Here is a 27652-nt window from a genome sequence, read left to right on the forward strand (position 1 = left end):
TGCTGCCACTGATGAAGATGGCGAATGCTTGGAGTATGGCGATTTACTGCAGAAGCTGATAAAGTGAATGAGAAAAGATAATTCACAAGATAGAAAACCAACTAAAGAATACGTGCAGAATTACGGTGAATATCAAAGCTGTTGGGGTTATGATTGGAAGGGAAATATGGCCCCTGAAAACCTGACAGAAATAGAGCAGAAACCAAACAAACCACTAACGTTAGTAGTTTCTTACTGCATCCTAGCTGGCTAACTTAACGCTTTAGCTAGCTACTTTAGCTATACCTACTAGCTAGCAAGCTATCTCTAACATTATATTCCACAGATACACTGGCATTTTTCATTACAGTTTTCCACGGATTGGTAGCAAAATATAAATTATTTGACACAGTGTTAACTAATTTGATGCCCTACCATAGATGGAAATTCTAATTAGTGAGGGCGGGCCAGAAAGGATGCGTTCATCGGTGGCTGTTAATGCTACTAGTAGCTAGCTAACGGTATTGTGCCAATTAGCTAACCACTTTGCTTAGTTATCCAGCTAGCTAGCTACATTAATTAAGCAGGTTGCTTAACATCGGGAGTCGGTGTATTGGTTCCAACCAATACACATACTCCCTGTCCCAAAGCTAGTAAGCTAAATTAGCTACAGTATGTCTATCCCAACCCTGTTGTAAATTCCCAATACTACCATGAAGCACATGTTACGTGATGGAATTGATGGAATGTACTATTATTGTTTGTCTTTGGGCCCACCTTTTTATTGTCATCTCCCATCTATGTCCAGGCACAGAAAGAATGTCCCGCTCTTCAGACAGTGATGATGGGTACTTTGTTGCCATGGATACAGAGGAAGATGTATCAGGGCCTGTTGGAATGGCACAGGGGGGAGATCTGAAATTGGGGACCAGCAGAGGAGAGGGGGACATAGAAGGCTGCAATGAGGGTGAGGGGACAATGGTGGAGCTGCCGGAGGAAGTCCTAGAATACATCCTCTCCTTCCTCTCACCATACCAGGAGCACAAGACCGCTGCACTGGTGTGTAAACAGTGGTATCGCCTCATTAAAGGTATGTCTCTCTACTGATGACACAACAACCTCCACCACCGTTCTAAACCCAAATAGTAGTGCTGTGCAAATAACCCAAATAAAAATGTTTTGGTTATTAAACAACTAATTGACCAACGTCTATTTGTAACAGTATAACTTTAGTACGTCCACTCGCCCCGACCCGGGCGCGAACCAGGGACCCTCTGCACACATCAACAACTGTCGCCCACGAAGCATCGTTACCCATCGCTCCACAAAGGCCGCGGCCCTTGCAGAGCAAGGGGCAACACTACATCTAGGTTTCAGAGCGAGTGACGTCACCGATTGAAACACTATTAGCGCGTACCACCACTAACTAGCTAGCCATTTCACATCCGTTACATATTCAAATCAAATTTTATTAGTCACATGTGCCGAATACAACAGATAGTGAAATGCTTACTTACAAGCCCCTAACCAACAATGCAGTTTAAAAAAATACGGATAAGAAATAAAAGTAACAAGTAATTAAAGGGCAGCAGTAAAATACCAAAGCAAGACTATATGCAGGGGGGTACCGGTACAGAGTCAATGTGCGGGGGGCACTGGTCTGGTTAGTTGAGGTAATATGTACATGTAGGTAGAGTTATTAAAGTGACTCTGCATAGATAATTACAGAGAGTAGCAGCAGTGTTCCAGAGGAGGGGGGCAATGCAAATAGTCTGGGTAGCCATTTGATTAGCTGTTCAGGAGTCTTATGGCTTGGGGGTAGAAGATCTTTCGAAGCCTCTTGGACCTAGATTTGGCGCTCCGGCACCGCTTGCCATGCGGTAGCAGAGAAAACAGTCTATGACTAGGGTGGCTGGAGTCTTTGACAATTCTTAGGGCCTTCCTCTGACACCGCCTGGTATAGAGGTCCTGGATGGCAGGAAGCTTGGCCCAGTGATGTACTGGGCCGTGAGCACTACCTTCTGTAGTGCCTTGCAGTCCGAGGCCGAGCAGTTGCCATACCAGGCAGTGATGAAACCAGTCAGGATGCTCTCGGTGGTGCAGCTGTAGAACCTTTTGAGGATCTGAAGACCCGTGCCAAATCTTTTCAGTCTCCTGAGGGGGAATAGGTTTAGTCGTGCCCTCTTCACGACTGTCTTCGTGTGCTTGGATCGTGTTAGTTTGTTGGTGATGTGGACACCAAGGAACTTGAAGCTCTCATCCTGAACCACTGCAGCCCCGTCGATGAGAAATGGGGGTGTGCTCGGTCCTCTTTTTCCTGTAGTCCACAATCATCTCCTCTGTCTTGATCACGTTGAGGAAGAGGTTGTTGTCCTGGCACCACACGGCCAGGTCTCTGACCTCCTCCCTATAGGCTGTCTCGTCGTTGTCGGTGATCAGGCCTACCACTGTTGTCATCGGCAAACTTGATGGTATTGGAGTCGTGCCTGGCCGTGCAGTCATGAGTGAACAGTGAGTACAGGAGGGGACTGAGCAAGCACCCCTGAGGGGCCCCTGTGTTGAGGATCAGCGTGGCGGATGAGTTGTTACCTACCCTTACCACCTGGGGGCGGCCCATCAGGAAGTCCAGGATCCAGTTGCAGAGGGAGGTGTTTAGTCCCAGGGTCCTTAGCTTATTGATGAGCTTTGAGGGCACTATGGTGTTGAACGCTGAGCTGTAGTCAATGAATAGCATTCTCACATAGGTGTTCCTTTTGTCCATGTGGGAAAGGGCAGTGTGAAGTGCAATAGAGATTGCATCACCTGTGGATCTGTAGGGGCGGTATGCAAATTGGATTGGATCTACGGTTTCTGGGATAATGGTGTTGATGTGAGCCATAACCAGTCTTTCAAAGCACTTCATGGCTACAGACGTGAGTGCTACGGATCTGTAGTCATTTAGGCAGGTTACCTTAGTGTTCTTGGGCACAGGCACTATGGTGGTCTGCTTCTAACATGTTGGTATTACAGACCCGGATAGGGAGAGGTTGAAAATGTCAGTGAAGACACTTGCCAGTTGGTCAGCGCATGCTCGCAGTACACGTCCTGGTAATCCGTCTGGGCCCACGGCCTTGTGAATGTTGACCGGTTTAAAGGTCTTACTCACATCGGCTGTGGAGAGCATGATCACACATTCTTCCGGAACAACTGTTGCTCTCTTGCATGTTTCAGTGTTATTTGCCTTGAAGTGAGCATGGAAGTAGTTTAGCTCGTCTGGTAGACTCGTATCACTGGGCAGTTCTCGGCTGTGTTTCCTTTTGTAGTCTGTAATGGTTTGCAAGCCCTGCCACATCCGACGAGCGTCCGAGCCGGTGTAGTACGATTCGATCTTAGTCCTGTATTGAAGCTATACCTGTTTGATGGTTCGTCGGAGGGCATAGCGGGATTTCTTATAACTTTCGGGTTATAAGAAAGCCTTTAGCTCAGTGCGTATGTAGCCTGTAATCCATGGCTTCTGGTTGGGGTATGTACGTACGGTCACTGTGGGGACGACGTCAACGAAGCACTTATTCATGAAGCCAATGACTGATGTGGTGTAGTCCTCCTCAATGCCATCGGAGGAATCCCGGAAAGTACCGTAATTTCCGGACTATAAGCCGCTACTTTTTTCCCACGCTATGAACCTCGCGGTTTATACAATGACGCGGCTAATTTATGTTTTTTTTTCTTTTTTTCACAAGATTCATGCCGCCAAAAAACTGAGCACCGTCACATAATGTGACGTAAATCGAGCGCGCTCAAACTTGCCATCATTCTGATTACGGTAGTCATTTTGTCACCCTCATCATGGCAAAGACACGGAGAAATGCATATGATGCAGCTTTCAAGTTGAAGGCGATCGATCTGGCTGTTGGGAAAAGGAAGTAGAGCTGCTGCACGGGAGCTTGGCCTTAATGAGTCGATGATAAGACGTTGGAACTGTGCAGATCCGACTGAAAGCCATAACAATCGCCACCGCAATGAAGTTTGACTTTCTTGGTAGGCTACTGTTTACTGCTATTTATTTTTTATTTTTGTTACAAGCCGTGTTTCGTTAAAGCCTATTTATTTTTGTTACAAGCCGTGTTTCGTTTAAAAGCCTATTTATTTTTGTTACAAGCCGTGTTTCGTTTAAAGACTGTGTAAAGTTCATTTGTTTCAATGTACCGGTAGGCACTTGCGGCTTATAGACATGTGCGGTTTATTTATGTACAAAATACATATTTGTAAAAATTTCAGTGGGTACGGCTTATATTCAGGTGCGCTTAATAGTCCAGCAATTACGGTAGTATATCATTCGCATCGGGCTCGTCAGACTTGTTAAAGGAAAAAAAAGATTCTGCCAGTCTGTGGTGAGTAATCGCAGTCCTGATGTCTAGAAGTTATTTTCGGACATAATAGATGATAGCGGTAACATTATGTACAAAATAAGTAAAAACATTTTTTTTTATAAACAAACAAAAAAACACGATCAGTTAGGAACACATAAACAGTGGCTGTGACACGTAAAACGTCACCCTTCTCCGGCGCCATTGTTACTCTCAAATACAACTCAAATACTTGAATTGCATTTATAAAAAATAAAAAAATTGTGAGCCCAATGAGCTGTTTCTCTAGAGAGAAATCAAATCATTTATGAGAGAATCAAGTCGAGAACTATGTGGGATGCTGGTGTCCCGAGTGATCGGGAGCCCCATAGGGCTGTGCACAATTGCCCCAGCGCTGTCCAGGTTAGTGGGGGGTTTGGCCGGGGGCCTTTCCTTGGCTCATCGCGCACTAGCTACTCATTGTGGCTGGTCGGGTGCCTGCAAGCTGACTTTGGTTGTTGGTCAAACGTTGTTTCCTCCAATATATTGGTGTGGCTGGCATCTGGGTTAAGCGAGCAGTGTGTTTAAGAAGCAGCGTGGCTTGGCGGGTCATGTTTCGGAGGACGCTTGTCTCAACATTCGCCTCTCCCAACCCCGTTGGGGAGTTGCAGTGATGAGGCAAGATCGTAACTACCAATTGGATATCATGAAATTGGGGATAAAAATGGGATAAAAAAAGAAATATACTTAACAAAAATATAAACGCAACATGCATACATACAGTTCATATAATGAAATATGCCAATTGAAATAAATTCATTAGACCCTAATCTATGGATTTCACATGGCTTGGAATACAGAAATGCATCTATTGGTCACAGACCAGTCTGTATCTGGTGTGTGACCACCATTTGCCTCATGCAGCGTGACACATCTCCTTTGCGTAGAATTGATCGGGCTGTTCGAATGTCCCACGCCTCTTCAAGGGTTGCGAAGTTGCTGGATATTGGCGGGAATGGGAACATGCTGCCGTTTCCATCGATCCAGAGCATCCCAAACATGCTCAATGGGTGACATGCAGGCCATGGAAGACCTGGGACATTTTCAGCTTCCAGGAATTGTGTACAGATCCTTGGAACATGGGGCCGTGCATTATCACGCTGAAACACGAGGTGATGACGGCAGATGAATGGCACAACAATGGGCCTCAGGATCTTGTCACGGTATCTCTGTGCATTCTTATTGCCATCGATAAAATGCAATTGTGTTCATTGTCCATATCTTATGCCTGTGTAACAGTATAGCTTCCGTCCTTCTCCTCGCCCCTACCTGGGCTCGAACCAGGGACCCTCTGCACACATCTACAACTGCCTCCCACAAAGCATCGTTACCCATCGCTCCACAAAAGCCGCGGCCCTTGCAGAGCAAGTGGAACAACTACTTCAAGGTCTCAAAGCGAGTGACGTCACCGATTGAAACGCTATTAGCGCGCAACCCGCTAGCTAGCTAGCCATTTCACATTGGTTACACCTGCCCATATCATAACCCCACCGGCACCATGGGGCACACCATGGGGCACAACGTTGACATTAGCAAACCGTTCGCCCACATGACGCTATACATGTGGTCTGTGGTTGTGTGGTTGGTTGGATGTACTGTCAAATTCTCTAAAGCGACATTGGAAGCAGTTTATGGTAGAGAAATTAACAACAAATGTTCTGTTAACAGCTCTGGTGGACATTCCTGCAGTTTGCTTGCCGATTGCACACTCTCCCAAAACTTCAGACCTCTGTGGCATTGTGTTGTGACAACTGCACATTTTAGTGGCCTTTTTGTCCCCAGCACAAGGTGCACCAGTGTAATGATCATGATCACTTTACATATTGCGTTTATATTTTTGTTCAGTGTATGTGGGATGCTGGACTGAAAGGAGTTGTAGTTTTCATTAAGCAAATATTCAACCTAGTTCAGCACAGAAACGTGGTAATGAAATACAATAACCATAATCCATTGCGCTTGTTTTTTCTGGCTCAGACAGAGATGGATACACTTTTATGCCTGCTACATTAGGTTAGATATTTTGTTGTTACAAAGTGGGATTAAAATTGATTGTCATTTATTTTGTCAACGATCTACAGAAAATACTCTTTCAAAGTGGAAGAAAAATTATAATATTTGTAAAAATGAATAAATAAATACTATCTTCATTAGAATTAGTATTCAACCACCTCAGTCAATACATGTATTAATCACATTTGGAGGTGATTACAGCTATGAGTCTTTTGGGTAAGTCTAAGAGCTTTTCACACCTGGATTGTGCATGATTTGCCTGTTATTTTTTCAAAATTCTCCAAGCTCTGTCAAATTGGTTGTTGATCATTGCTAGACAACCATTTTAAGGTCTTGCCATAGATTTTCAAGCAGATTTAAGTCAAAACTGTAACTCGGCCACTCAGGAACATCCACCGTCTTCTTGGTAAGCAACTCCAGTGTAGATTTGGCCTTGTCTTGGGTTATTGTCTTTCTGAAAGGTGAATTCAGCTTTCAACAGAAACATGGCTGAGATGCAAAGGAAATTCAAGAAAAGTGGGTACAAAAATGGTCAGATCAATACTGGCGTTGAGGGGAAAAAAGACATAGTATTTGAAAGAGATCGTCTCGCAAAAAGAAGCGTTCTTGCGTTCTTACTACGCGCTATTCAAAATACTCTGAACAAATTAAGGGAATCGTTCACAAACATTGGCACATTCTAAGATCCGATGACTGTATTGGTAATGTGTTTTTTCGGACCCTCCCTTGGTCATATTCTCTTGGAGCAGAAATCTGAGATCAAGTGGTAAACTCTATGATTTACCACCCCATAATACCCCCGCATGACATCTCCTTGTGCCCCTTCCGGATGGAAACTACAAGTGTAATGGCTGCACTCAATGCAATGGAACTTACAAATGTAGATCATTAAAACACCCCCAAACAGGGAAACAGATCAATCAAAGGTGTTGTCACGTGCTCAACTAAGGTAGTTATTTATCTTAAAAAATGATGTGGGCAAAACAAAGTGCGAACTAAAAGTAATCTCTGAGCATCGTAGCACCATTAGGTGCAAAAACTCGACGTATCCAATTGCGGCACACTTTTTGGAAGCTAACTACTCTATTTTGTCCCTTCGCTATTTTGGCATCGAACACTGCACCCTCCTTAGGAGAGGGGGTGACCTTGACAATACATTGTTAAAACGAGGCCATCTGAATCTTTAATTTAAAGATCCTTGCTTCCTTCGGTTTCAACGGAAAGTTTGATCTGAAGCTATTCTTGTGATTTATGTTTTTGCTATCCATTGTAAATGTTTGTAGGTCAATGTGGCCAAATGGTAACTCTGATCGTATGTAATCCATTCATGCTTTATTATATGTTCTATTTATATCTGAAAATTGACCAATGAAATCAAGCCACAGCCGGCCATGATTAGACACCCATGTGTGTCCTTTCAAACTCTATATAAACTAGTGACCCGCAGTGTTTGTCATTATTGCCTGATGAAAGCAGCTTGGCTGTCGAAACGTTATTAAATTATTGCATCTGAGCTCCTAGTGTGCAGCTCTTCTTTTTCAAGTGTTCTACTCTGCTAGCCAGCACCTCACCTAACCTGGTGTGCATTTCTTCTGTCTCCGGAAAGCAGGCTGAATCAGGTTTTCCTCTAGGATTTTGCATGTGTTTAGCGATTACAAGCATACCCATAACCAGGGCTTGCGACTAACTTTTTTCATCACCGTTCCGAAGTGCAATTTCAACTAAACCAAACTGAACTTGAACCGTCCCAAAATTTAAATGCTTATTTTATTTTTTGATATGCAACCATGGGTCAAGGTAATTTACAGTGCTTTTAAAGTAATTTGTGTATTTCTGAGAAAGTCTATATTATATAAACTTAATTTGTTAATTAAAACAGACACATTATTAATAATTAGAATTTATTAATTGAACATGCTAACCAAATGTTATACAATAATATATCTAAGAGAACAATGTTATTGTGAAATGGTTACTGAATACACTTAAGTTAGAGACATTACATTCCACCACCAGCTGTCCCATTAAACCACATTACACAACAATAAAGAACGTGTGTTCCCCAGCCTTCACTTTCTCTGCTTCACCCTCCCTCTTCAGGTACTGAAGAATGGTCGCCTTTACCTTTTTGAGCACCACCACTTGCTAACGGCCAGGGCCTAAAATGTACTTTCTGGTACATCAGCCACTGTGGCAGGTAGATTTCAAAATCTACCAGTCACTCAGATTTCGAACCAGACCAAATAATTTTTGGGCTAAAATTGCAATAACAAAACACAAAAAAACAGATGAGCGTGCTTTGTAATGTCTCTAAAACAATAAATGTATTACTAGTAAGGAGTAATGTGGAATTGTTTAAGTAAATGTTTTGTGACCTGAGACTTTTAACCAAAATATCAGATGAGACAAAAATGTTCACCTGCCTCTTTAAGGGCGGGAGGTTACCGTGGTAATGCGACTCAAGTCATGTTTGTGCCTGTAGATTGGGAGTCTGACAAGTATCCACGTTGCTTCTCTTCCTCAGCAGTTCAAACTCAAATATTGAAAAACAACCTAGCTTGTGAACAAAACAGTGTAAATAGCCAAGGAACACAAGGACAAAGTCTCTCTTCAGTAGACTTCCATTTCAAGTTAAACAAACTTTTATGCCTGTGCGGAACGCTTCTAAAAATGAATATGTAACTCAGCTCTTCACGTGCACACACTCAGACCCCAGTCAGGCAGTGTTGCAGCACGAGGCAGAAATACTTTGCACATTTTACAGTGTGCATTCGGTTCAGGTCAGGGAGATATAACCATATTCTGTAGAATACTATAGTAGCTAGCCTATAGACAATGCAAATGCTGCAGCAACTCCCGGCACACGAAACCTCAGTTCCGGGCCGCTGGGCCGCAGACAGGCTGGGAGAGAGTCAAATGTGCATTTTAATAGGGATATTTGCCCAACATTGGAATGATATTCTAATATTATACATCTCCCGAGTCCGTATGGGAGTTGCAGCAATGGGACAAGACTGTAACTACCAATTGGATATCATGAAATTGGGGAGAAAAAGGTGTAAAAAAAATAAGCAAAGATTTCTAGATATGCCATTAACCAGCATTTCTTCTACTGTCCAAAGTCAGTAAGGCACAATCATATTGTTGCATCTTCAGATATTCTAAGTTTCTACTATTATGTTCTATATCCATCTGTCGCATTATAAAAACCTCTAGCATCAGGTGCGTGTTTTAGAATGGTGTTCTCCCGTACTAGCATTTTTGAACATTCACGCTTATGGCCGAGAGGAGTAAACACATTGCTGCGCTTGTAATGTGAATTATTCATAGTTTATCAACTTTTAAGCTAAATGTTGTGAACTGTTTCATCTGCCTCGTCTTTGTTTTTATACATTTTATTTTACCTTTTGGCAAGTCAGTTAAGAACAAATTCTTATTTTCAATGATGGCCTAGGAACACTCGGTTAACTGCCTTGTTCACGGGCAGAACGACAGATTTTTACCTTGTCAGCTCGGGGATTCGATCTTGCCTAGCCTCGGTTACAAGTTCAATGCTCTAACCACTAGGCTACCTGCCGCCCCAGTTGTGTTTAAACATTTTAGTAATGAACCACTGTTGTATGCATTTGATATTTTTCTGTCCCACAACTGTCCCAACGTATGTTTTGACCGATCGAATACATATTTTTATTGTACCCGGGACGCCCTTAATTCTGAGCCACCACTATGCTTGAAAATATGGAGAGTGTTACTCAGTATTATGTTGTATTGAATTAGCCCTAAACATAACAGTTTGTTGTTTAGGACAACAAGTGTATTGCTTTGCCACACTTTTTGCAGTATTACTTATTGCATTTTTACTTTTTAATTTAACATTTATTTATTTGGTTAATTCGGTTAAGAACAACTTCTTATTTACAATGACGGCCTACCGGGGAACAGTGGGTTAACTGCCTTGTTCAGGGGCAGAACCACAGATTTTTCCCTTGTCAGCTCGGGGATTCGATCCAGCAACCTTTCGGTTACTGGCCCAACACTGCCTAGGTTATGCAAACAGGATGCATGTTTTGGCATATTTTTGTATTCTGTACAGGCTTCCTTCTCACGCTCAACTAGGTTAGTATAGTGGAGTAACTACAGTGTTGTTGATCAGTCCTCAGTTTTTTCCTATCGCCATTGCACTCTAACTGTTTTACAGTCACCATTGGCCTTATGGTGAAATTCCTGAGGGGTTTCCTTCCTCTCCAGCAACTGAGATAGGAAAGACACCTGTATCTTTGTACTGGCTGGGTGTATTGATACACCATCCAAAATGTAATTAATAACTTCACCATGCTCAAAGGCATATTAAATGTCTGTTTTTTTTACCCATCTACCAATACTGTAGGTGTCCTTCTTTGCGAGGCATTGGGAAACCTCCCTGGTCTTCATGGTTGAATCTGTGTTTGGGGTCATTCAAAAATCATGTTGAACACTATTTTTGCAAACAGTGAGTCCATGCAATTTATGTGACTTGTTAAGCAAATGTTTATGACTGAATGTATTTAGGCTTGCCGTAACAAAGGGGTTGAATACTTATTGACTCAAGACATTTCAGCTTTTCATTTTTTATTAATTTGTTTTAAAAAATCCCCAAAAATAATTCCACTGACATTATGGAGTATTGTGTTTGTGTGTGTGTGTGATGGCCAGTAACAAAAAAATCTCTATTTAATCTATTTTAAATTCCCGGCTGTAACAAAGTGGAGAAAGTAAACCGGTGTCAACACTTTCTGAAGGCTTTGTACACACAGACCACATAGACCGCATGAGAGAGGAATGTACACCACAACGGTGAGAGAGGAATGTACACCACAACGGTGAGAGAGGAATGTACACCACAACGGTGAGAGAGGAATGTACACCACAACGGTGAGAGAGGAATGTACACCACAACGGTGAGAGAGGAATAGAGACAGTTCGTGAAATTATGCCTTATCTACTTTGGAGAACTAGTCAAATGATTTTGTCAAGACAGCTCTGCAGCATACTTAGGCAGGCTAAGCTAGCTAAATATGATGACTAATGACAGTACAGTATGGAGAGCACACAGAGATACCGTTGTCTGGCTGGCTGGTTGCTACTGCCTGAGCAGAGAGAACGTTGTCTGGCTGGCTGGTTGCTACTGCCTGAGCAGAGATAACGTTGGCTGGCTGGCTGCTACTGCCTGAGCAGAGATAACGTTGTCTGGCTGGCTGCTACTGCCTGAGCAGAGATAACGTTGTCTGACTGGCTGGTTGCTACTGCCTGAGCAGAGATAACGTTGTCTGGCTGGCTGCTACTGCCTGAGCAGTGATAACGTTGTCTGGCTGGCTGCTACTGCCTGAGCAGAGATAACATTGTCTGACTGGCTGGTTGCTACTGCCTGAGCAGAGATAACATTGGCTGGCTGCTACTGCCTGAGCAGTGATAACGTTGTCTGGCTGGCTGCTACTGCCTGAGCAGAGATAACGTTGTCTGGCTGGCTGGCTGGCTGCTACTGCCTGAGAAGAGATAACGTTGTCTGGCTGGCTGGCTGGCTGCTACTGCCTGAGAAGAGATAACGTTGTCTGGCTGGCTGGTTGCTACTGCCTGAGCAGAGAGAACGTTGTCTGGCTGGCTGGTTGCTACTGCCTGAGCAGAGATAACGTTGTCTGGCTGGCTGGTTGCTACTGCCTGAGCAGAGATAACGTTGTCTGGCTGGCTGGTTGCTACTGCCTGAGCAGAGATAACGTTGTCTGGCTGGCTGCTACTGCCTGAGCAGAGAGAACGTTGTCTGGCTGGCTGGTTGCTACTGCCTGAGCAGAGATAACGTTGTCTGGCTGGCTGCTACTGCCTGAGCAGAGATAACGTTGTCTGGCTGGCTGGCTGGCTGCTACTGCCTGAGAAGAGATAACGTTGTCTGGCTGGCTGGCTGGCTGCTACTGCCTGAGCAGAGATAACGTTGTCTGGCTGGCTGGTTGCTACTGCCTGAGCAGAGAGAACGTTGTCTGGCTGGCTGGTTGCTACTGCCTGAGCAGAGATAACGTTGTCTGGCTGGCTGGTTGCTACTGCCTGAGCAGAGATAACGTTGTCTGGCTGGCTGCTACTGCCTGAGCAGAGATAACGTTGTCTGGCTGGCTGCTACTGCCTGAGCAGAGATAACGTTATCTGGCTGGCTGGCTGGCTGCTACTGCCTGAGCAGAGATGAGATAATGACTAAGGAATAAAAAATCATCAAATAAAACTAAGTAATATACACAACTTCAATATTTTATTATTTTATAGTAATTTCCTTTTTTTCAATTCATGTCTACCCAATGTGGACCTGACGGAGACAATATAATATTTTCAATGTTTTGGCAATTGAATGTTTACAATTTTTTTGGCTTATTTAATGTCAAATAAATACATAGTGAAATCGAAAACGTGATTATTTTGTAATAATTGAACTGAAACCGAACCGACCTCATAAAGCACTAATCGCTCAGCATTACCAAGAAGGCAACAGCAACAATTTTGAGACACCCGAGTGGAAACCCAAACTACCACTCAGCTGTTTGACTGAAGTGGTTTCTTTTTTACAATGGGTCAAGTAATGTTTATCCCATTTTCAGATGGGACACTTGAGTCAACCATGACAATAAGTTACTTATTATTTAAAAAACAGTTAAGATAATGACGAGTTACTTATCATGTTGCTTTTATTGTGGCTGTGACTCACATAAAACCATAGTAGTCACTCACCTCATCTCCAATCTCTTTCTCCCCCCCAGGTGTTGCATATCAGTGTTACCATGGTTTTCTGCGGGCCGTCCAGGAGGGCAATATTCAGTGGGAGAGTCGTACATACCCATATCCTGGAACACCCATCACGCAACGCTTCTCACACAGTCAGTATACAACATATACCACCGCTTTGTTGAATTGAGTTGATTGGCCATGGTATAAGCTGGATAATCAACTCCAGGCTGTGCAGTCCTAAGTATTATCTTTTAAAAAGTAATGCCATACACAATTTAAATTGAAAGTATTAGGGATAGGGCATTGAAGGTGTAAGTCAGTTGAATAGCCCCATCTTGCAGGGGTTGGATTTGAAAAAGGTTATTTACGGGGGCCAGATATTTTCTACATGGGATGGGATCTATCCTAAAACCGGTACAAAAAACAATGCACAAACACAATTCTAATCTTATGAAGCTCTTTTATTAAAATGAAATGTTGCTAAAAGTTCATTTTAAGTGCTTTTAAGATTAGCCTAATTCAATGCATCAAATTGTTTAATTACATACATAGCTTCATCTTTAGTTTTTATTTATACACAGGAAACCTTTGTGCATGGCATATCTCAGTTGACTAGTATCATATTCTGTTTTATTTTCTATTTCTTTATCATTTTGTTATTTATTTTTTAAAATATTTTTTTACCCATAGAAACCTTTTATGCATGGCATATCTCAGTTGACTAGCTTTTGCGGAGAAGTCTCTCTCCCCCACATCTGTAGAGAACGTGGGGGAGAGAGTTGGTTGTGTGTGCAATAAGCATAGAACACTATTTTATATAAGGAATTGGCAACTCGTTCTCATTCTGAGAAATAAGGTAGGCTTACACTTGATTTCAACATCTGAACAAAGTGGACAGGCTAGCATGCTGTTCAAACAGTTGGAGACAGAAGGGTGTGTTCACAACAATTCAACTGTTCAACCTTGTTAGCTAGGAAATAGATCCAAGTTGGCTAAACTTGAAATATAAAGATTAGCTGGCTACTCACTAGCACGTGAGATTGTTTGAGACCTTGTGTTCATTTTCTATAATGTCTGCTACAAGAAGTTAGTCATTATTAGTGAATGTGCATTATTCGTGTTTCTTTTTAAATTTGTAACAAAAAGGGCATTTTCATAGACATACTTGAAAGCCAGATAAGTGATTATTGCAAAAAAAGCAGGTTAAACTATTTTGCTAAAATAATTGTATTATTAGTGGGGCTTATACACTGAGTGTACAACACATTAAGAACACCTTCCTTTCCCCCTCAGAACAGCCTCAATTCGTCGGCGCATGGACTCTACAAGGTGTCGAAAGCATTCCACAGGGATCCTGGCCCATGTTGACTGCAATGCTTGCCACAGTTGTCAAGTTGGCTGGATGTCCTTTAGGTGGTGGCACATTCTTGATACACAAGGGAAACTGTTGAGCGTGAAAAACCCAGCAGTGTTGCAGTTCTTGACACAGACCGGTGTGCCTGGCCCCTACTACCATACCTGTTCAAAGGCACACTTCAATCTTGTGTCTTGTCCATTCACCCGCTGAATGGCACACGTTTTGTACACTCTGTGTATTTAGCCTAATTTCACAAGCACGGAATTCATTTGATTATTGCTGACTGTTTGAAATGCAGTGTATTTGACCTGTATTTGTACATCAAAGATTTAGAGAAAACATTTTTAAAAATCGATGTATATTGTGAATCACCCATAAGCTTGAAAAAAATCCAGATTTTCAGGCCATATCGCCCAGCTCTAACTGATGGTGACTGAATATAGTTGCGCAGTGTAGCGAAATAGAGCCTTTTGTTTGGGCTCAATTCAGAGGAGAAAATGTATTTTGAAAATAAGTCTGTTTTTCAATCATGTCAATAACTGTTTTATCCCTCCCCTGTAGTCCCAAATTAAGTCCATTCAGTTGATGAAGATCACTGAAAAACATCTGATACGAACTCATCAAGCATTTTTGTTAGATATGTGTTAGTTGCTTTTCTCCGCCACAAGAAAGCTATGTCCTCCCTAAGCTCACAGGCTGTTCTCTTGAGAGTATTATTACCCTTAGCCACCGAACGTCATTATGTAAAAGTAGATCAGGATGCTCAGCAGACTACGAAGCAAGCGATGTTGCAGTCTAAATTCATGATCGCCATAACTGAGTCCATGGTCTTTTTCACTCACAGCTGAGTTAAGTACAAAGCACGCTCTGGTGTATTGGGCAGTGTAGTGATCTCATCTGTGGTGAAAGAGCCGACAGGCGGGCAGACCCTTGTACCCCTGTTTGCAGCTCTAATTGGCTGTAACTGGTATGTTGGGTGATATTGATTGACAGCAATCAAGGGGTGGGACTACAGGAATACAGATTCTCCCATTGGAGAATATTGAACGAATGCTCCTTTTGGCACTAAACACCGGATTTTTACGAGATTAAAACAAAAACAAAAAATTTAATGAATGTTCATAATTGATCCAAGGGCTATTCTAAATTGATTAACAGGCAGGATCTGGCCCACGGACGCCAGTTTAAGTCATTATGACTCAAACCATGTATGTGTGTGTTGCAGGTGCATGCTACTACGACTCCAACCAGTCCATGTATGTGTTTGGGGGCTGTACTCAAAGTAGCTGCAACGCTGCCTTCAACGACCTGTGGAGACTTGACCTCAACAGCAAGGAGTGGATCCGCCCTTTAGCCTCGGGTAAGAAATCAGCTCTTTGGGTGGATACTGCCTACTTGTAACAAGGAAAGTGAAAATAACGTTCCTTGATGGTTCGTGTGCGGCAAAATTTTTTATTTTATTATTGTTTTAGTAATTTTTTTACTCCGCTTGCAGATGTAGTTTGTCATGTTTAAATCGACTTCCAACCTTTGTATGCATGACATAGAAGTATGTACAGTCCATTTGGAAATTACTCATACCCCCTTTTCCACATTTTGTTACATTACAACCTTGTTGTAAAATGGATTAAATAAATAAAAATCCTCATCGATCTACACACTACCCCATAGTGACAAAGCCAAAACAGGTTTTTAGAAATGTTTGCAAATTTATAATACGTAAAAACAGATACCTTTACATAAGTATTCAGACCCTTTGCTATGAGATGCATCCAGTTTCCATGAATCATCCTTGAGATGTTTCTACAACTTGAGTGGAGTCCACCTGTGGTAAATTCAATTGATTGGACATGTCTATTTAGGTCCCACGGTTGACAGTGCATGTCAGAGCAAAAACCAAGCCATAAAGTCGAAGGAATTGTCTGTAGAGCGCCGAGACAGGATTGTGCCGAGGCACAGATCTGGGGAAGGGTACCAAAACATTTCTGCAGCATTGAAGGTCCCCAAGAACACAGTGGCCAAGAACCACCCGATTGTCACTCTTGACAGAGCTCCAGAGTTCCTCTGTGGAGATGGGAGAACCTTCCAGAAGGACAACCTTTTCTGCAGCACTCCACCAATCAGGCCTTTATGGTAGAGTGGCCAGACGGAAGCCACTCCTCAGTAAAGGCACATGACAGCCCGCTTGGAGTTTGCCAAAAGGCACCTAAAGGACTCTCAGCCCATGTGAAACAAGATTCTCTGGTCTGATGAATCCAAGATTGAACTATTTGGCCTGAATGCCAAGCGTCACGTCTGGAGGAAACCTGGCACCATCCCTACGTTGAAGCATGATGGTGGCAGCATCATGCTGTGGGGATGTTTTCAGCGCCAGGGACTGAGAAATTAGTCAGGCTCGAGGGAAAGGTGAGCTTAGCAAAGCACAGAGAGATCCTTGATGAAACCCTGCTCCAGAGCGACGGTTCACTTTCCAACTGCATACAGCCAAGACAACGCAGAAGTGGCTTTGGGACAAGTGTCTGAATGTCCTCCAGCCAAAGCCCGGACTTAAAACCAATCTAACATCTCTAGAGAGACCTGAAAATAGCTGTGCAGCGATGCTCCCCATCCAACCTGACAGAGCTTGAGAAGATCTACAAAGAAGAATGGGATAATCTCCCCAAATACAGGTATGTCTAGCTTGTAGCGTCATACCCAAGAAGACTGGAGACTGTAATCGCTGCCAAAGGTGCTTCAACAAAGTACTGAGTTTAGAGTCTGAATACTTTTCATTTAGAATACATTTGCAAAAATTTCGAAAAACCTGTTTTTGCTTTGTCATTATGGGGTATTGTGTGTGTGTAGATGAGTATTGTGTGTAGATTAGGGGGGAAAAACAATTTAATCAATTTTAGAATAAGGCTGTAACGTAACAAAATGTGGAAAAAGTCAAGGGGTCTGAATACTGTCCGAATGCACTGTATGAAGGCTTATTCTTACTCCTTTTGCCCACACAGGCTCCTATCCGTCTCCTAAAGCGGGTGCTACCCTGGTGATGTACAACAATCTGCTGGTGCTTTTTGGTGGATGGACTCGACCTAGTCCATACCCACTACATCAGCCTGAGAGGTTCTTTGACGAGATCCACACATACTCCCCCTCCAAAAACTGGTAAGAGGAAGAGACCAGAAGGTTTGGAGATAGGCCTAGACCCTGTGGATGAATTAACTCCTTTAGCCATACAGTATGTGTCAACATCACATGTTGACTACTGTTCACTCTCATACAGGCTGATAGTCAGAGTGCTATTACTCATGACAATTCTTTCTGTGTAGAGACTGAAAACCCATAGCCCCACAATAGTATGGCATTGGTTGAAGCTCAACATTATGTGCAAATCTCCATACCATCATATCTAAGCCAATGACACCAATGTCAATGAAAATTCGCAAATCAACTAGGAGGTACGACACACTCCCCGCCTATTGTCATGAGCCGTCCGGCTGTTACCAGATTTTTAACAGGGTTGTTAGGTATTGAGTTTTCAGAGTTCTTTTCTGTGCCCACCTAGCTCAAATTCTAGATGTCGGATTAAAACGAGACTATATTGTCCTGAAAGTGAACATTGGACTTAAAAAATATCTAAGTTTGTAGGTGCAACAGTTTTTATTAAATGTATAATTTATCCCTCTCACATGCTAACTTCTGTCCATTAGGATTCAAATGATGTGCTACCTTTTCGTAGCATTTCTGACATGCTACCATATTTTTCAGTTGAATTTCAGAGTTCTAACACCATGTCGAACAACTCTGTTGATAAGCAACAACACAGCTGATGCTGCAGAACCAGGCTGCCAGTTATAAGAAGTGGATGAGAACAACCATACACTGTATGGTGTATATTCAAGCTGAGGTTAATAAAAAATGCTAGTAAACGTTACCTAGCTAATGTTAGCTTGCTTATCCAAAGTCCAGAAACTAGCCTCTCTAGCTAGCTAACACCAGTCAGCCGTAAGCTAACTAGCTAACAAACAGGCAAAGAAGAGTTTTTACACAAATCACTTCAGTCATTAGCTAGCTAGCTACAGCTGACCTCGACACAGACGCTAGCTAACATTAGCTAGCTTAGGTCCAAATGCCAGCCCTACATTTTTCCACAAAACATAGCTACATCATTTCAAAACCAACACCCAACTTTGGGCAAATTATCACACTGCTACCTAGCTCTTGAACATTTTTCTTGGTAGGTTTTTCAGCGGTTAGCTTTGTTCAGTTAGCATAAGTGGCCGTCTTTGTCTTCAGTCTGTCTTCTGTAAACTAGCGCTGTTGCATGGAGATATGGCCGAGTGGGAACCCTAACCCTATAAAGGTGTTTAATTGAACCTTTATTTAAATTATTTCTCACTGATATGAAAGATACATTCCTTATGTTTCCAAAACCATACCGCAAACGATGGAAACAACTCAAACTGAGAAAACAAATTGCTAGCCACATGTAGCTAGCTAGCCACATGTAGCTAGCTATGTTAAATCCCCAATGCACATTTCAACAGCTCTTCGCTTGTGCATTATAGTGTACAAATGCATGCTTGCTAGCATCAGAAGAATTCACCAGTTTCGAACATCCAGAATAAATTCCAGTACGCTCCTTCTCCTGTCTTGACATTTGAATCCAAATGTGTACTGATCAACAGTGCCAAACTAACAACTCATTGTATTTACAGCTCCGATCTGGATGCTGGACTTGCCCATGTGTTGGATATTTGTCAACAACTAATGCCCCACCAAACCTGGATTATATAATTGTATAGAATGGTAGAATCTGTATAGGATGCTTTATGCTAGAAACAAGCTGAAGAAAGACTATGTTGTACATGGGGATATATTTTAGACTCTATGGCTGAGTTATACAACCTTCAAAAGTCAATGATCTAAAACAGTTTTCTTTTACACAGAACAAAAATATAAACACAACTTGCAACAATTTCAAAGATTTTACTGAGTTACAGTTCATATAAGGAAATCAGTCAATTTAAATAAATTCATTAGGCCCTAATCTATTAATTTCACATGACTGGGAATAGAGAGATGCATCTGTTGGTCACAGATACCTTAAATAAAAAGGTAGGGGCATGGATCAGTTAAAACCAGTCAGTATCTGGTGTGACCACCATTTGCCTCATGCAGCGCAACACATATCCTTTGGATAGAGTTGATCAGGCTGTTGATAGTGGCCTGTGGTATGTTGTCCCACTCCTCTTCAATGGTTGTGCAAAGTTGCTGGATATTCTGTGGGAACTGGAACATGCTGTCGTACACGTCGATCCAGAGCAACCCAATGAGTGACATGTCAGGTGAGTATACTGGCCATGGAAGAAGTGAGACATTTTCAGCTTCCAGGAATTGTGTACAGATCCTTGCGACATAAAGTCGTGCTTTATCATGCTGAAACATGAGGTGATGGTGGCAGATTAATGGCACAACAGTGGGCCTCAGGATCTCGTCATTCAAATTGCCATTGATAAAATGCCATTGTGTTCGTTCTCTGTAGCTTATGCCTGCCCATACCATAACCCCACTGCCACCATGGGGCACTCTGTTTACAACGTAGACATTAGCAAAACGCTCGCCCACACGACGCCATAGACTGTGTCTGAAATCTGCCTGGTAAAATTGAAACCATGTATCATCTGTGAAGAGCACAATCTCCAGCGTGCCAGTGGCCATCGAAGGTGAGTATTTGCCCAATTGCAGTCAGGTCAAGACCCTGGTGAGGACGACGGGCACGCAGATGAGCTTTCCTGAGACGGTTTCTGACAGTTTGTGCAGAAATTCTAAAGTTGTGCAAACACACAACGGGTGGCTGGTCTCAGACGATCCCGCAGGTGAAGAAGCCAGATGTGGAAGGCCTGGCATGGTTACACGTGGTTGTGAGTTCGGTTGGACGTACTGCCAAATTCTCTAAAAGGACGTTGGTAGAGAAATAAACATTCAATTCTCTGGCAACAGCTCTGGTGGACATTCTTGCAGTCAGCTTGCCAGTTGCACGCTCCCTCAAAACTGTGGCGTTGTGTGACAAAACTGCACATTTTAGAGTGGCCTTTTATTGTCCCCAGCACAAAGTGCACCTGTGTAATGATCATACTGTTTAATCTGCTTCTAGATATGTCACACTTGTCAGGTGGATGGATTATCTTGGCAAAGGAGAAATGCTCACTAACAGGGATGTAAACAAATTTGTGTACTACTTTTTAGAAAAATACGCTTTTTGTGCGTATGGAACATTTCTGGGATATTTTATTTCAGCTCATGAAACATGGAACCAAGATTTTACATTTAACATTTACATTTAAGTCATTTAGCAGACGCTCTTATCCAGAGCGACTTACAAATTGGAAAGTTCATACATATTCATCTTGGTCCCCCCGTGGGAATTGAACCCTGGTCCCCCCGTGGGAATTGAACCCACAACCCTGGCGTTGCAAGCGCCATGCTCTACCAACTGAGCCACACGGGACCATTATTTTACATAATATTGCGTTTATTCTTGTTTAGTATTGTTAGGTTCTCATTTTTCAGAGTAAATAACTCATGGCCACTAGAGAAGCTTAACCAAGTTTAATTCTTCCCAAAGGGTTGTTACAGCTGTAATTCAGAAAAAACATTTCACACAAGCACTGATATTTAACGCTGTCTCCTCCACAACCGAACAGCCATTGCATCCCTGTTGCTAGACAGAACCTTAGTGATATCTGTTCTTCCTTACTTCATCTAACCTGACCTCTACCCCAAAGTGCTCACTCCTCACCAACTCAAGGCTGTCATGGTTATTGATACCAGACTGTCTCTTCTCCTCCCAGAGGATCCCTGATGGCTAACAATAACATGCTGACATAATGTAAACGTTATACATTACCCTCTCTCCCTCAGTGACATTGTTACTTTCTAAGATCTCCACCCGTCTCCCCTTATCCCCTTATCAATGTCTGCCACATGTAATCGCTTCCCTGCACTCAACACATTCCAAGCTTAGTTGCACCCACTATCTACCTTCCTCCTATAACCCTTAACTACTGGTGTAGACCCTCAACCTTAGCCCTCCATCAGTGACATGAATAAGTAACATTTCATATTCTCAGAACCCAACAGTATACATTGTTTTCAATGGAAATTGAGTCATATTTTACTGTTACAATCAATTGAGCTATTCACCTTCTGAAAACAGCAGACAATTACTTTTGACTATCCATGGTACACATACCTTCTGAAAACAGCAGACAATTACTTTTGACTATCCATGGTACACATACTACACATGCTTTTAATAGATAGTTCAAAACTGATTTCAGCTGGCAACAGCCAGCAGACCAGGGTTTAAACTAGCAACCCTTGCAGTTATGCAAGCACACAACCTGTACCATTAAGGCCCAGACCTTTTGGCAGATGACACATTTAAATGTTACAATAGCACTGCCAATGACAGACATTTGGTTGCTTCAAAAAAATCAGGCTTTGCATGTGGAAATGTTGTATAATGCACCTTTAACAGAAATTCACCTTCCGGTGCAAAAATCTTTTTAAGTGAGAAGTAGGTATTGGTCTGAAGCTGAAAAAGAAAGGAAATTCATGTGAGCACCACAATGCCTACTCCACTCATGCTTTACCAGGGGTTTTCAGCACCCAGCTTTGCCCTACTACACTGTTGGTCTATTGTACTTCAAGCAATGTATATGCAGGTTGCTTAGGATTCAAACTTCTCAAACGGCCTACTTCGTACTCTTCAGAGGAATAATATACTTTACAGTGTCCTGCTGTATGTCTTTTTAGATATAGTCCTATTGTAAATGTGTATTGTAGCTTTAAATACAAATACACAACTTTAAGCTACATATTCATTTGGCAGAGGTAATGAACTGACCATTGATCAGCACAACAATTAATAAAACATGACCAAATTTGCAAAACAAGTGTTTCTGAACTTATGTCAATATTACACAGGTTAGCTAACAGTTACAGAAATCCAGAATGCAGACAGGCTCTGTAGACCTCTATAAATTAGTGACTGTGTCCAACACACTTATGGTGGGCACCTACCGACCAAAAAAGTGTGTTATGAAATGTATTGCTAAAATAAAGGTTTTAGGAAATACAGACAGGCACCACTACTACCAGACAAAACAGCTCACTCAAATAAGCTTGCTTTCATATAATAATAAAAACAGCTTGAAAAGGTAGCGGAATGGGATTAGTGTGGCGTGTGTGAAGAATCCAATACTTTAACTTGTATTCAGTACAAATCACATTATTATGGAGGCACCTCTAAGAGTATGAATTAGGCTGTTTGAGAAGGTTTGAATCCTAAGCAACCTGCATGCACATTGTTTGAAGTACAATAGACCAACATAGCTACGGTAGTAGGTCAAAGTTGTGTGCTGGAAAATCTTGGTAGAGCATGGGTGGAATAACATTGTGGGGCTTGTGAATTTCCTTTTTCTTCAGACCAATGCCTACTTCTCACTTAATTATACTTATAGCCTTACCTAGCCATCAGTGCTTGGTCTTTTATCACTTTACCGTCATCTAGCTAAGCCCGTAAACTTCTCCATGTGCCCTCAGGTGGAACTGCATCGTGACAACCCAAGGACCCCTACCCATGGCCGGTCACTCCTCCTCCGTCATAGGGAGCGCCATGGTGGTGTTTGGAGGGTCGCTAGGAGCCCGCCAAATGTATGTCATTACTTTGAGGAGCTTTTACCTTTTTAGTTTTCTGCACATTTTACTATACTGTGCCAAACCAGACACTACAATGGAACAACCTGACACATCAGTTAAAACACTTAAAATAAATACAGTTGTGGTATAGCGAGACAATGTTCAAAGGTTGTAGTGTGAATGTCTTGAAAGTAAAGGGAAATCATGTCATTAAACTTTTTTTTTATGTTGATAGTTGTCTGTGAATCTGTCAAGGTGTGTGCTTTTGGCTCACCGTGTCCCCCTGCTCTCTCCACTGGTCCCTAATCAGGAGTAACGAGGTGTGGGTTCTGGATCTGGAACAGTGGTCCTGGTCCAAGCCCACCATCTCCGGCCCGTCCCCACACCCACGAGGAGGCCAGTCTCAGGTCAGGATGTTTTTCCTTCACACCTTCTCCCCTCAATACCTCCAATACCTCCATCTACATATCTCAATTCCTGCATTTCCACCACACACCTTCCATATCCCCATCATGCAGTATTTCAGATTATTTAGTAAATACACTACTGTTCAAAAGTTTGGGGTCAGTTATAAATGTCCTTGTTTTTGAAAGAAAAGCACATTTTTGTTCTTTAAAATAACATCAAATTGATCCGAAATACAGTGTAGACTATGTTAATGTTGTAAATGACTATTGTAGCTGGAAATGGCCGTTTTATTTTTTATGGAATATCTACAGAGGCCCATTATCAGCAACCATCACTCCTGAGTTCTAATGGCACGTTGTGTTAGCTAATCCAAGTTTATAATTTTAAAAGGCTAATTGATCATTAGAAAACCCTTTTGCAATTATGTTAGCACAGCTGAAACTGTTGTTCTGATTAAAGAAGCACTAAAAGTGGCCTTATTTAGACTAGTTGAGTATCTGGAGCATCAGCATTTGTGGGTTTGATTACAGGCTCAAAATGGCCAGAAACAAAGAACTTTCTTCTGAAACTCGTCAGTCTATTCTTGTTCTGGAAATTAAGGCTATTCCATGCGAGAAATTGCCAAGAAACTGAAGATCTCGTACAACGCTGTGTACTACTCAGCGCTAACTGGCTCTAACCAGAATAGAAAGAGTGGGAGGCCCCGGTGCACAACTGAGCAAGAGGACAAGTACATTAGAGTGTCTAGTTTGAGAAACAAGTCCTCAACTGGCAGCTTTATTAAATAGTACCAGCAAAACACCAGTCTCAATGTTAACAGTGAAGAGGCGACTCCGGGATGCTGGCCTTCTAGGCAGAGTTGCAAAGAAAAAGCCATATCTCAGACTGGCCAATAAAAATAAATGTTTAAAATGGGCAAAAGAACAGACACTGGACAGAGGAATTCTGCCTAGAAGGCCAGCATCCCAGAGTCGGCTCTTCACTGTTGACGTTGAGACTGGTGTTTTCTGTGAAGGAAGTAGTACACAGCATTGTACGAGATCTTCAGGGTCTTGGCAATTTCTCGCATGGAATAGCCTTCATTTCTCAGAACAAGAATAAACTGACGAGTTTCAGAAGAAAGTTCTTTGATTCTGGTCATTTTGAGCCTGTAATCGAACCCACAAATGCTGATGCTCCAGATACTCAACTAGTCTAAATAAGGCCACTTTTAGTGCTTCTTTAATCAGAACAACAGTTTCAGCTGTGCTAACATAATTGCAAAAGGGTTTTCTAATGATCAATTAGCCTTTTAAAATTATAAACTTGGATTAGCTAACACAACGTGCCATTGGAACACAGGAGTGATGGTTGCCGATAATGGGCCTTTGTATGCCTACGTAGATATTCCATTAAAAATCAGCCGTTTCCAGCTACAATAGTCATTTACAACATGAACGATGTCTACACTGTATTTTTGATCAATTTTATGTTATTTTAATGGACAAAATGGGCTTTTCAAAAACAAGGACATTTCTAATTGACCCCAAACTTTTGAAAGGTATCTGTCTGTGCTTTTACAGGGAATACAAGTTACCTTTTTGTGGCTCGTATAGATGGTTATCCACATGTTTTAAATGTATATTCTCCTCTCTCACAGATTGTGATTGACAACGAGACTCTTCTTATTCTGGGAGGCTGTGGAGGCCCTAATGCAGTGAGAGCCTATGTTCTCTAATGAAAGGCAGCATTATTATTGCCCATGCATAAAAAGCTCTGCCCTCTTGTTTTGCTGTTTGTGACTCTGCACCTCCCTTCTCTCTCATGTCCCTGCTAGCTGCTGAAAGATGCCTGGCTCCTGCACATGGGTACCCCACCCTGGACATGGCAGCAGCTGAGGGTGGAGAACGACGACCATGGAGCCCCAGAACTGTGGTGCCACCCTGCCTGCAGGGTATGTTGCTCTCTGTCATCTATCCACGGTCTCACTGCACTAAACACTGTTGGGATATTGTTTTGTAGGTTTACTTTCAACTCAACTTCCTTCATTGTTTTCTGTCTGTCATCTCACGCTCTCTCCAGGTTGGACAGTGTGTAGTGGTGTTCTCCCAGGCTCCATCTGGCCGTGCGCCACTCAGCCCCAGCCTGAACTCTCGGCCCTCCCCCATCAGTGCCTCCCCTGGCCCCCTGGGCCCAGAGCCCTCCTCGCTGCGCTCCCAGTCCCCTGTAAGGAGCGGCGCCGCCGGGGTCGTCCTGGGGGCCGTTGAGGAGGCCCCCTGTGTGAACGGCCGCTGGGGGACACTGAGACCACGTCCCTCGGCCAGAGGGGGTGCAAGAGAGGGTAGCCCCGGCTCCTCCTCTCAACAGCCATCCCCCTCCCAGGGGCCTGACAGCCCGCCTCTGCCCTCCCTCCATCCTCTACTCAACGGTTCATCCCCCTCTCCCCGGACCAGCCCTGCCCAGGATGCCTCCCCGCCCTCTCGCCCCCCTGTCTCTTCGGACTACGGCTGGGAGTCTCCCCCCTCAGCCACCCACCCCCTTTCTGAGGTACCCAGCACTAACGGCGTGCATACGCCTCCACCTGCCCCTGGCTCCCCACGCACTCCCCCGGGGGCCGTGTCCCCCGCAGCCCTGAGACGAGGCCTGGAGGCTGTCAAAAACCTGTCCTCTTCATCCTCCTCAAACCCCTTGTCCCAAGGAGCTGCTTCAGGAGGAACATCCCCCTCTTCCAGCCCGCCACAGGCTGCTGCTGCCGGGTCTGACGGACACTCCATCCCGCCTATCGCACGGCGGCTTGGCCACCACCCGCCGCAGAGCCTGAACGTGGGCAAGCCCCTGTACCAGTCGCTCAATTGCAAGCCCATGCAGATGTATGTCCTGGACGTGTCCCGAGCCAAAGCAGCCGGTCTCGTCTCCTGGAGGGTTTACGGGAACGGCACGCCCGCTGCCGTCACAGGCCCCCCCGAGACCAGCCTTCACACAGTGGTCCAGGGTAGGGGCGAGCTCATCATATTCGGGGGCTTGATGGACAAGAAGCAGAACGTGAAGTACTACCCTAAAACTAATGCCTTGTACTTTGTGCGCGCTAAGAGGTAATGCAGCAATGGACAGGTTTGTGAGTGACGCCAAAGTGTTGCTAGGTAACGGACGATCAATCCATCCTAACCCATACAAGGGAAGTAAAACAAGGCCTTTTTCCTCTACCGCTGAGGATTGTGGGAAAATAATGTGTCACACTAATTCTTGACGTTCCTCTTCCCTCTCACACTAACTTCTCTCCCTCTACCCCCCATCTTCCTATCACATAACTTTAAAGAAAATAACATTTCAGACAGTACATTTTTAATAAGACACTTGAGGATGTTGTTGCTTTAATGGTGACTGTTGGATGAATGGGCATCCTGACCTCCCAACACTGTGTGTGTGTGTGTGTGTGTGTGTGTGTGTGTGTGTGTGTGTGTGTGTGTGTGTGTGTGTGTGTGTGTGTGTGTGTGTGTGTGTGTGTGTGTGTGTGTGTGTGTGTGTGTGTGTGTGTGTGACGAAGGTTGGTCAAATGGCCTGAGTGGACAGCAGTTTATCCCAAAAGATGTAGACAGTTTCTTTTCCTCTTTGTTCGCCCCGCTTTGAACTTACTGAGAGAAAAGAAAATGGAACGAGCCTTGCGCTTGATTACGAGGGCACAACAGTGGACAACTGACTACCTTGCTTTTTTTAAATCACTCTTTCAGCCTGCATTGTTTACATTGGAAACTGTGTGAATGTGTGTAATAGCATGGATGTTGGTGTGTGTGTGGTGTAAATGCATGTTGATTGTTGTTTAGGGGGGGGCTCGGGAGGGTGTTGCAGTGTACTGTGTAAGCATAAGAAAACAATAAAGGCCTCCATGTCTTAACTGTCAGGTTTTATTTATTGTTGATTCAGTTGACTGGATATGTATGCTAGCAGTTATTGATGCATTACTGACTGAACTATAGTTAACTGAGGTTCCAGGTCTAAATCCTGCATTTATTGTAAGAATGAAAACCACCTCACAGCTTTTGTACATGATTGCACTCCTGCTCTTTTCACAATCTATACACCAATGATCTGGTTGTGATGATAT

General features: G+C 43.2%; 1 protein-coding gene across 1 annotated transcript; it reads left to right on the forward strand.

The window, feature by feature from the left end:
- Positions 1-27368, forward strand: LOC120065354 (F-box only protein 42-like). Its single transcript, XM_039016282.1, has 10 exons — positions 1-125; positions 788-1069; positions 13148-13264; positions 15698-15832; positions 17469-17622; positions 23068-23178; positions 23474-23570; positions 25211-25267; positions 25388-25504; positions 25633-27368. The coding sequence occupies exons 1-10, from the start codon at positions 68-70 to the stop codon at positions 26644-26646; spliced, it is 2142 nt and encodes a 713-aa protein (XP_038872210.1). The 5' UTR covers positions 1-67; the 3' UTR covers positions 26647-27368.
- The last annotated feature ends 284 nt before the right edge of the window (positions 27369-27652 follow it).

The sequence above is a fragment of the Salvelinus namaycush genome, chromosome 20 (assembly GCF_016432855.1).
Source record: "Salvelinus namaycush isolate Seneca chromosome 20, SaNama_1.0, whole genome shotgun sequence".
NCBI lineage: Eukaryota > Metazoa > Chordata > Actinopteri > Salmoniformes > Salmonidae > Salvelinus > Salvelinus namaycush.

What these genes read in the sequence shown, in the direction of transcription:
- LOC120065354 (XM_039016282.1), top strand. Translation starts at nt 68, where the DNA reads ATGAGAAAAGATAATTCACAAGATAGAAAACCAACTAAAGAATACGTG. An exon ending in TCGCTAGGAGCCCGCCAAAT is followed by an intron (nt 23,179 to 23,473) that starts GTATGTCATTAC and finishes GTCCCTAATCAG; the next exon opens with GAGTAACGAGGTGTGGGTTC. An exon ending in CACGAGGAGGCCAGTCTCAG is followed by an intron (nt 23,571 to 25,210) that starts GTCAGGATGTTT and finishes CCTCTCTCACAG; the next exon opens with ATTGTGATTGACAACGAGAC.